The following is a 10,184-nucleotide window of genomic DNA, read 5'->3' as shown; positions in this document are numbered from 1 at the left end:
GCTGGCTGCCTGCCAAACTGAGCAATCGAGGGAAAAAGTCCTTGGTCAGGGAGGTCAKTGACAGAGTTCCTCTGTGGAGATGAGAACCTTCCACAAGGACAACCATCTCTGCAGCACCCCACTAATCAGGTCTTTATGGTAGAGTGACCAGACTTCGGAAGCCACTCCTCAGTAAAGGCACATGACAGCCCGCATGGAGTTTGCCAAAAGGCACCTAAAGGACTCTGACAATGAGAAACAAGATTCTCTGGACTGACCAAGATTGAACTATTTTGCCTGAATGCCAAGCGTCACATCTGGAGGAAACCTGGCACCATCCCTACAGTGAAGCATGGTGGCAGCATCATGCTGTGGGGATGTTTTTCAGTGGCAGGGACTGGGAGACTAGTCAGGATCAAGTCAAAGATGAATGTAGCAAAGTACAGAGAGATCCTTGATGAAAACCTGCTCCAGAGACCTCCGGACCTGACTGGGGTGAATGATCACCTTCCATCAGGACAACGACCCTATCAAGACAACGCAGGAGTGGCTTTGTGACAAATCTCTGAATGTCCTTGAGTGGCCCAGCCAGAGCCCGGACTTGAACCCAATCTAACATTTCTGGACAGACCAGAAAATAGCTGTACAGCAACACTCCCCATCCAATCTGACAGCGCTTGAGAGGATGTGCATAGAATGGGAGAAACTCCCCAAATATAGGCGTGCAAAGATTGTAGTGCCATACCCAAGAAGACTCGAGGCTATAATTGATGCCAAACGTGCTTCAACAAAGTAATGAGTAAAGGGTCTGAAAACTCAGGTGAAATTTCCATTTTGTATTCTTTTTAWATAAATTAGCAAAAAAAATATTAAATCTTGCTTTTTCATTATGGGGTAGATTGAGGYAAAAAAAACAATTTTAGAATAAGGTTGTAACGTAACAAAATGTGGAAAATGATGCCTGAATACTTTCGAATGCACTGTATTTTAAATTTTTTGCACCAGCTGAAACAATATTTTTGGTTATGGAAAATATATATTTAACAGCTGTTTAGATAGTGTAGAGAATCATTGTACCATCTTATTTTGTCACAAACTGAAATTAGGCTAACTATTAGTTTTAGCAACCAGGAAATTGCGTTGCGATTTCAGCATAGCGTAACTTTAAAGGGTAACTCTGCCACTTTTCAACCGCATACCCTCATTGACCTCATTARCTACAGCACCTAACCAGTGTCTACATATGGGGAAAATAGCTGCATTTCTACATTGTACAGGTTGATAAATCAGTTTTAATCCCAACCTGTGATGTCATAGGGAAGCATTTCTTAGGACCTTCTCTACACTGGTTTGGTTCTGGAGATAATGAAAATGAGGTTGAAAAGTGTTCCTTATGGGAGGCTCGTAAGAGCACAAACCTGATTAAGATCAAACAAAAACGTCTAATCTCAAGCTGCCCATGGCCGACTTATTACATCCAAGGTGTGTAAGAATTTACATTGATGTGTTTTGAGTGTGTGTTTWTATGTTTTAGCATGGGTGCATAGAGGGGTCTATGACGAGTTTGAGCATCAAATCTGTGGGTTATAACATGTTCCTGTGGGTGCACATGCATACCTGATCTTGAGCTCAGAGCGTGTGGCCAGGTTAGTGGATAGCTGCTGTATGAGGGACAGCAGCACTGGCTGGATCAGGGGGCAGGGATGCTGGCCAAACACCTGCTGGGAGTCGATGGTCTCGCACACATACAGAACCAGGTTCAGGTCAGAGGCTGACAGGGCCTACAGGGGAGGGGGTTGGAGGAGATGAGATCGATCAGACACCACAGGTACATTTTAAATGATGCCCTCGGACATCCCCCATGCAGTGGACGGGAGAGGCTGTGAGACTGATGGGATGGGTAGGTGCTTGGGCGGTATCCAGATTATCAGTCCTTTTCTCATGCCAGGATTTACGGTATTACCGGCATAGTACTACACAAGGGGCGCTAAAAAACGCAAGAAAAGCCCATTGTGCCTCTACCAGAATACTAACAAAATTAGAACAACAAAATCACAGATGCTTTTAGCTAAATGCTAACGAGTGAAAACAAACATAACTAATTGCAAAGACAGGCAAATCCAGCTAATAAAGRTATACAGCCTAGCTAGTAGCTACCGAATGATATTTTCGGTGAGTGTGGACATTTACAAGCGAACGTGAACAAAATAAATTGTGCAAATGAACAAAGTTGTGAMGCATGCTTTTCTGAAGGAAGAGCAGCATGTGTACACAGAGCAGAGGGGAGTAGAGGAGAGAACAGAGGAGGAAAAAAACACTAGTAGAAGCACAGGGGGAAAATGGCAGCTGTACAGATTACAGAGCTCTTTGACTTCTCAAACACGGCAGAAAGACATAAGATATCTGATGGCAAACATTTAGTAGTGAATTTCATAAATGTGTTACTTCATCACCTCATATGCGCCTCACAACAGAGACTCACTGATAGATATAGAATTCTATGGACTCACCTGCTCCTGCTTTCGCCCATTGTGCCATTTACAAACAAACACGTGACTGGCTCAACTGTTCTGGGGAACTACAGTAAGCTTCATCATGTAAAATAATGTGACCGGTGAAATGAAGAATGTAATCTTCTTTTTCTCCTAACGTATTGCACAAGTTGACTGCAGGTATAAACTTAAAAAGTAGCTACAAATATTAAAGTTTCATGAAAAACGTTTGAAATAGTTGACGGTAATGAAAAACCCTCCCGTGTTTTTTCCCAAATGCCCCGGTATACATCTTACAGTATACCGCCCAAGCCCATGGCGGTGCATCGGGGAGCAGGACTCTCACCTGTTGGAAGGCCTGGTTGAGCTGTCCCTGCTGCAGCAGCTGCAGTATGTTGGCCTGCTGGGCCTGGTAGTCTAGGTGTGGGGTAGGGACGGGCGTGCCTGCAGCAGAGCGCATGGCCTGCATGATGCTGGAGGTCACAGCTGCCTGCTGCTCCTTCATGGCCATGCTCACCTCACCCTTCACTATGCGCTGCACCTGGGTCAGGATTGATTCCTGCAGGCTGGATGTAGGACAGAAGAAAATAGGCACAGTTATATAAACAAGAAATACTATCAAACATTTACAGTGCATTCAGAAACTATTCAGACCCCTTGACTTTTTCCACATTTTGTTAAGTTACAGCCGTATTCTAAATTGATTAAACTCCTCCTAGAGTTGGCCGGCAGGCCAAACTGAGCAATCGGGGGAAAAGGTCCTTGGTCAGTGAGGTGACCAAGAAGCCGATGCTCCAGAGTTCCTCTGTGGAGAATGGAGAACCTTCCAGAAGGACAACCATCTCTGCAGCACTCCACCAATCAGGCCTTTATGGTAGACAGACAGAAGCCACTCCTCAGTAAAAGGCACATGACAGCCTGCTTGGAGTTGGCCAAAAGGCAGCTAAAGGACTCTCAAACCATGAGAAACAAGATTCTCTGGTCTGATGAAACCAAGACTGAACTCTTTGGCCTGAATGCCAAGCYTCAAGTCTGAAGGAAACCTGGCCCCATCCCTACTGTAAAGCAAAGTGGTGGCAGCATCATGCTGTGGGGATGTTTTTCYCGGCAGGGGCTGGGGAACTAGTCAGGATCGAAGTAAAGATGAACGGAGCAGAGTACAGAGAGATCCTTGATGAAAARCTGCTCCAGAGCGCTCAGGACCTCACTGTGGCAAAGGTTTACCTTTCAACAAGACAACGACCCTAAGCACATAACCAAGACAACTCAGGAGTGGCTTCGGGACTAGTCTCTGAATGTCCTTGAGTGGTCAAGCCTTAGCCCGGACTTGAACCAGATCGCACATCTCTGAAGAGACCGGCAAATTGCTCCGAATCCAACCTTAGAGCTTGAGAGGATCTTTAGAAAAGAATGAAACTCCAAATACAGGTGTGCCAAGCTTGTAGTGTCATACCCAAGAATACACAAGGCTGTAATTGCTGCCAAAGGTGCTTCAATAATGTGAAATATCCTTWATTTTTTWWWAAWTWYSKAAAAWMMWAAAAAACCTGTTTTTGATTTGTCATTATGGGGTATTGATGGGGGGGAAACTATTTAATTTTAGAATAAGGCTGTAAAACCTAACAAAACGTAGAAAAAGTCAAGCGGTCTGAATAATTTCCGAATGCACTGTAAATGCTTGAAAACGTGTCATTTCCCAAACACTTTTGTACAATCCCAAAAAGTTAAAGTWATTCATTCCCACACCCTAAAAAACTAAATCTAATAACTCAAGCGCCATTTCATTAATTGCTTTGCAAAACGTATGGCTCAATCGAAATTAAGCCCATGATTAAGGTGTTTGTTTTTCTACTCAACCAATCCATTACAAAGCCACTCAACATGGCAACCCAAACTGCTTGCTAAGGCATCTATTAGGCATGTCTGTTCAATCACAAAAAAAAATGTCAAAAGCCTGGTTGGACTTACTTTCCCACCGTCATGTTGAGCTGGTGCTGGACCTCCGAGCGGACACTTGCTGTGACAGTGGTGGCCAGCTGATCTGTAGAATTCTGGAACGTGTCAATCATCTGCTGCAGCTGGCCAATCATAGGGTCCTGGCCCTCCTGCTCACGCTGCTTCCTGCTCTTCACATGGGTCTCCAGTTGCTGGATATCTACAGAGGAAAACAAACATCCTCAGTACGACACAGTAAGATCTGTCAGGCATATTCAGATGTGCTGTTAGCACAATATAAAAATCAGCTGAAAAAAAATACAGCAAATGTTTATCAATACATACAAAGCCCACTGCTCTTAACATAGATGTATGACAAATGTAACAAGTTAAAAACTAGGCTAAGTCCATGACCTTGCTCTTGGGCGAAACTGCATAAAGCGAAGAAACAGCCTGAAACGCTGAGTGTTAACAGTTAGTAATTGGATTGTCATACACTCATGTGTTCCCTGCTTGAAGCTGTCATTGATCTGCTGGAACATAGACTGGCAGCCCCTCTCAAACACAGGCAGCACAATGCTCTGGAACGCATCCTTGTAGGCAGCCTGGATAGGCCCCTGCATTGCCTCAGCAGCTGCCCGGCCGATTGCATCTGTGGTGTTCTGCACAGAAAGGGATACAAAGTAATTTGTGTGTGTGCATTTTGACTGTAGACTGAATAAGTGAGCTATGAGACTACTTTACATCCTTTGATCCAATGACCAATCTAGGCTCTAGAGCAGGGCATGCTAAACTTTTTGGGCCCAAGACCCCATTTTGATATCAGAAATCTTTCGCGATCTCAGTTAAAAAGAGATGTAATCAACAGCCAATGTTAACTTTTTAATTTGGGGCTATATTAAAAATCACTGACAGTTTTTCAAATTCAATCTGAAGGAAGTATAGTTTGAAGCAGGGGTTGGAACCTAAATTATTTACTAATCGTTTCGTTCTGAACAGAACCGCGACTTTTTAAAATGTTTTATTCGTTCCACTGGTCTGACTAGCAAAATAAAGTTTTGAACTGGTTCAATCCAAAAGTATCAGTTTATAATCATTCCTTTTAAAACAAACATCAAATATATATATTTTTTACTTAAAAAACACCCCATTTAGCTCAACATTAAATTACTTCACCAATCAGCACGGCTAGAGCAGCTTACTGTGGAGCGGGTAAGCAACTTAAACTATATAGAAAAGTCATTAAGAGCAAATTGTATTTTGCCGTAAGAGCATGGTTTAATCATAATGCAAGACAAACACACTGTGCTATAGCGCGAGAGATGCAACTGTATTATAGTATCCTTAACTATGATTGAATAAGTCAAACCCACTCTTCTCTAATTAAACATCTGACCCTAATTTCTGAATTACGTTTGTAACGTGGTCAGTAGGCTACAGTAATCTATGCTTCAGAGGGGAGGGGCAGGTAGCCTAAATACACACCGGCAAAAATGTTCATAGGCGCTCCACTCTGAACGTTATTAAATTATGGTTCTGTTCCGGAACAGGAAAGATCACTTTCGTTCTTTTCGGTTCTGTTTCCTGAACCGGTTCCAACCATTGGTTTGAAGTTACTGAAATGCATCAGAAAGGTATTGGAAAGGTTAGGAAAACGTCAAGGAAGATCAGGCAATAACTGCGTATGATCTTTTGTGTAGAAATTAACATCATTGCCTTCAATGATGTTCTTTCCTCTCCCCAGTTATTTGATGCAGATTTGGTGCCTGGTCCTGTCCACTCTGTTCTAACGACACCCGCAAGGCACGTGAGCATTGCAGAGGGAAAGAGAAGGCATGTGTGTGTCTTCACTTTAAGCAAATGGAGTCATAATAGCTTATAGCCCCCAATGTTAAAAATGTAGCCACATTTTGTAGGAAGAAAACCAAAACCTCTGTCACAACTGCTATAAGCAAATATCTAAGGTAAGTCACGTAACGCGGTTCTATGAACTAAGCAGCGCATTTTTTTTTATCCCCCCCTGAATTTGTTGCCACTAACCTTTGACTTGACGACTTTGCTGACGTTCTCCTTCAGTGCTGCCTCCACAGCCGTCAGCTTAGCAGCGATGGTGTTATTCATCTGGGCAGTAACAGGCTCGAGACTCTTGATAATAGCTGTTTAGTAGCAAGGCCAAACATTTACTTCTCAGTGATTATACAGTTAACTTCATTTAATAAAAACTGTGGAATAAGTTAGGAAAAAGGAAGGAAGTGTACTGACTGGGAGGAACGGTTTTCTTCATCTCCTCTCGGAGAGTCTTGTCCAGACGGTTACACAGGGTGTTGTTGAGAGTTTGAGCCAGCTGCTGGGAGAGATGCTCCTGGAGTTGCTGGTTACGGTTCTGTCCCTCTGCTAGGATTCTCTCCATTCTCCTCTCTGAGAAACACCGCCAGGTCAAGGATCAAACAGTGGGTTGATGAGGATGTGCTTCTGCAACAAAACTACGGTCTTAAAGATGCAATATGCATAAATGGCTCTGGCATTTCCTGGTTGCTAAAACTAATAGTTGGCCTAATTTTAGTTTGTGTGACAAAATAAGCATATAAACCACTGAAATATTGACCATAACCAAATATATTGTATTTTCAGATGTTTGAACCTCGTGTCCAAAACTGAATTTAAGATGCAACATTTTTACTTGAGAACGAGAAGAATAGCAATAGCGCACATAGAAGCGATCCACTGCTTAGACTTGCTTTCAATGACAATGAGAGAACAATAACTAATTTCTATGTGAATTTGGTCAGATCGCCCGAGAAGTTACATATTGCAGCTTTAATTAGGCACCTTTCTAGATGTGAAAAGCATCTTTATTCATGTGAATTGAATTCCATTTAACCTACAATATCTGCATTCATAACACTTCCCTATACACTACATGGCCAAAAGTATGAGGACACCTGCTCGTCGAACATCTCATTCCGAAATCATAGGTATTAATACGGTGTTGGTCCCCCCTTTGCTGCTAGCCTCCACTCTTCTGGGAAGGCTTTCCACTAGAGGTTGGAAAATTGCTGCAGGGACTTAGTGAGGTCAGGCACTGATGTTGGGCGATTAGGCCTGGCTCGCAGTAGGCGTTCCAATTCATCCCAAAGGTGTTCGATGGGGTTGAGGTCAGGGCTCTGTGCAGTCCAGTCAACTTCTTCCACACCGATCGACAAGCCATTTCTGTATGGACCTTTGTGCACAGGGGCATTGTCATTCTGAAACAGGAAAYGGCCTTCCCCAAACTGTTACAACAAAGTTGGAAGAACAGAACCATCTAGAATGCTATTGTATGCTGTAGCGTTAAGATTCCCCTTCACTGGAGCTAAGGAGCTTAGCCCGAACCATGAAAAACAGCCCCAGACCATTATTCCTCTTCCACTAAACTTTACAGTTAGCACTATGCATTTGGGCAGGTAGCGTTCCCCTGGCATCCGCCAAATCCAGATTTGTCCATCGGTGAAGCATGACTCATCACTCCAGAGAAAGCGTGTCCACTGCTCCCGAGTCCAATGGCTGCGAAACCTATTTCATGAAGCTTCCGACGAACAGTTCTTGTGCTGACGTTGCTTCCAGAGGCAGTTTGGAACACGGTAGTGAGTGTTGCAACCGGAGGACAGACGATTTTTACACGCTATGCACTTCAGCACTCGGTGGTGCCGTTCTGTGAGCTTGTGTGGCCTACCACTTCAAGGCTGAGCCGTTGTTGCTCCTAAACGTTTCCACTTCACAATAACAGCACTTACAGTTGACTGGGGCAGCTCTAGCAGGGCAGAAATTTGATGAKCTGACTTGTTGGAAAGGTTGCATCCTATGACGGTACCACATTGAAAGTCACTGAGCTCTTCAGTAAGGGCCACTCTACTGCCAATGTTTGTCTATGGAGACTGCATGGCTGTGTGGCGAATCTAATTTGAAGGAGTGTCCACATACTTTTAGCCATGTAGTATATCTTGCAGTGATCATCTCATACCAAACTACATAATTTTCAATGGTACCACTACATAGGGAGGTCTAGGAGTTGGCACTGATTGTAACTTGTGACATGTCCCAGTTGTAAGGATACGTTCGTGCTCCTGCTGGCTGACCATGACGTGCTCCACATGGGCTATGACAGAGCTCTGCACTGCGTCCATGTGGCCCGTCACTCTCTGCAGCAGCTCTAGCTGACTCTGACGGAGATCCGCTAGCTCCCTCTGCTGGTTACGCAGCAGCATCAGCAGCTCTTCCTGCACCTCAGGGTTKATCTGCAACAGGTTAGATCAGATTACAGAGAGGGATGTTCAGAAGACCATGGTGCCTAAGCAAACCAGGTATAATGTATCATCTAATTATCAGGGAACAAATGGTATTGCTGAAAATGTATGTATAATGGAAACATCTTGGTGCCACTATTAATCACAATTTAAAGATAAAAATGAACAGTGAATCATATTCATTCAGCCATGATCACTTACCTGATGATGATTATGATGCTCAGGCTGCCTGGACTGAGTGGCATGAGATGCATCCCTAAAAAGAGAGAAGGCAAAGAGGCCATTAGACATGGAAGTAAATATCAGAGAATAACATTCTGTGGTAACTGTCATGGTCTTCACCCACCCATCATCTTTTTTACTCTTCCTCTTGAGTTTAGGGGAGCCTCTGGGAGAGCTCTTCCACTCCTTCCCTGGCAGTCTTTGAGACGACCTGGCTCCACAGTTCCCGGAGGACGACGCTAGACTGGCCACCTCGTCATCATGGTCACTGTGTGACAGGAAAACAAAGCAAGAGGAGGAGTTTAAGTGCCCACAATAGGTGTTGATAATGGGTACATGGCATGGGTACAAAAAAAACCTGTGCAGGTTTAGGATGAACATTAAATCAGAATCAAGAATACATTTAAATGGAAACTTTAAATCAAGCATTGACTTCCAAAACACCACAAATACTGCATCCCTCCAGGACCAGCACTATTGACAACAAAAGGGAAGTTCTGGAGATGTGACTATCTTACCTCTGTTCTGCACTGGCGTCCTGACTGTCATTCTGGGTTAAGTGGTAGGTGCGTCTGTGGTATGGAGAGGACATGTGTCTGTCCTTCATTTCCTCCCTTGAGCTAAAAGCACGAGATACCATTTAAAACAAAAAAGCCGATTTGTGTAGGCTCTTCAGGTTGCATGCATAGGTAAAGACACTGTGCCTATGTCAGCGCGTGTGCGAGACTGTCTTACCAGTCTCCTAGGCCGTTGTCCCGCAGGCTGTTGCGCGTTTCCCGTGTGATGTCGGGAGCTGCAGGCCAGGGGTGGCTTGTGTTGTTGTCGGAGCAGGAGGCAGCGGCGGCTGCAGTAGCATTCTCCTGTGACAGGGCATTCTCCAGTAGTGAAGGAGTGTTACTGAGCCTCTGCTCCGCCTCCACTGCTCCAGCACCCAGCTCTAGGGTCAGGTGGCCGTGGTCAGAGTTGTTCCGGTTCCGTGGAGAGAGGTGGTGAAGGGCTGAGGCTGCAGAAGCCATGCTGTCTGTGTGGAGGGCTGGGAGAGAGTCTCGGGATTCAGCTCCAGACACACCCCCCAGGCTTCGCTGCAGCGTCTCAGAGGCGATCTCAGGGATGTCCTGTGACATGGCCGTGGAGGCAGATGAGATGACGTCTGGAGAGCGGGCCAGGGTGGGAGAGGCATGCTGAATCAGCATAGGCTCAATGACCTGTGGGTCCATCGAGAGGGGCGGGTTTGGAGAGGGAAGCACCTGTAGAGGGTGGAAGGGGTAGGTGA

At 44.7% G+C, this 10,184-nt stretch overlaps 1 protein-coding gene across 4 annotated transcripts in view; it reads right to left on the bottom strand.

The window, feature by feature from the left end:
* LOC111952430 (enhancer of mRNA-decapping protein 4) overlaps nucleotides 1-10,184 on the bottom strand; it is a 43,543-nt gene that overhangs the window by 5,539 nt on the left and 27,820 nt on the right. For all 4 annotated transcript variants that reach the window (XM_070435189.1, XM_023971085.2, XM_070435190.1 and 1 more), the window contains exons 18-28: nucleotides 9,647-10,158; nucleotides 9,430-9,531; nucleotides 9,036-9,179; nucleotides 8,891-8,945; nucleotides 8,500-8,680; nucleotides 6,669-6,824; nucleotides 6,447-6,562; nucleotides 4,903-5,068; nucleotides 4,440-4,626; nucleotides 2,818-3,037; nucleotides 1,597-1,760 (exon numbers count right to left, since the gene is read on the bottom strand). In XM_070435189.1, coding sequence (XP_070291290.1) covers nucleotides 1,597-1,760; nucleotides 2,818-3,037; nucleotides 4,440-4,626; nucleotides 4,903-5,068; nucleotides 6,447-6,562; nucleotides 6,669-6,824; nucleotides 8,500-8,680; nucleotides 8,891-8,945; nucleotides 9,036-9,179; nucleotides 9,430-9,531; nucleotides 9,647-10,158 — 2,003 coding nt within the window. The remainder of the gene's footprint in view (nucleotides 1-1,596; nucleotides 1,761-2,817; nucleotides 3,038-4,439; nucleotides 4,627-4,902; nucleotides 5,069-6,446; nucleotides 6,563-6,668; nucleotides 6,825-8,499; nucleotides 8,681-8,890; nucleotides 8,946-9,035; nucleotides 9,180-9,429; nucleotides 9,532-9,646; nucleotides 10,159-10,184) is intronic.

Source organism: Salvelinus sp. IW2-2015, linkage group LG26, assembly GCF_002910315.2.
Source record: "Salvelinus sp. IW2-2015 linkage group LG26, ASM291031v2, whole genome shotgun sequence".
NCBI classification, from domain to species: domain Eukaryota; kingdom Metazoa; phylum Chordata; class Actinopteri; order Salmoniformes; family Salmonidae; genus Salvelinus; species Salvelinus sp. IW2-2015.
The sequence above is the reverse complement of the archived record's forward strand: the minus strand, read 5'-3'. Positions and strand labels throughout refer to the sequence as shown.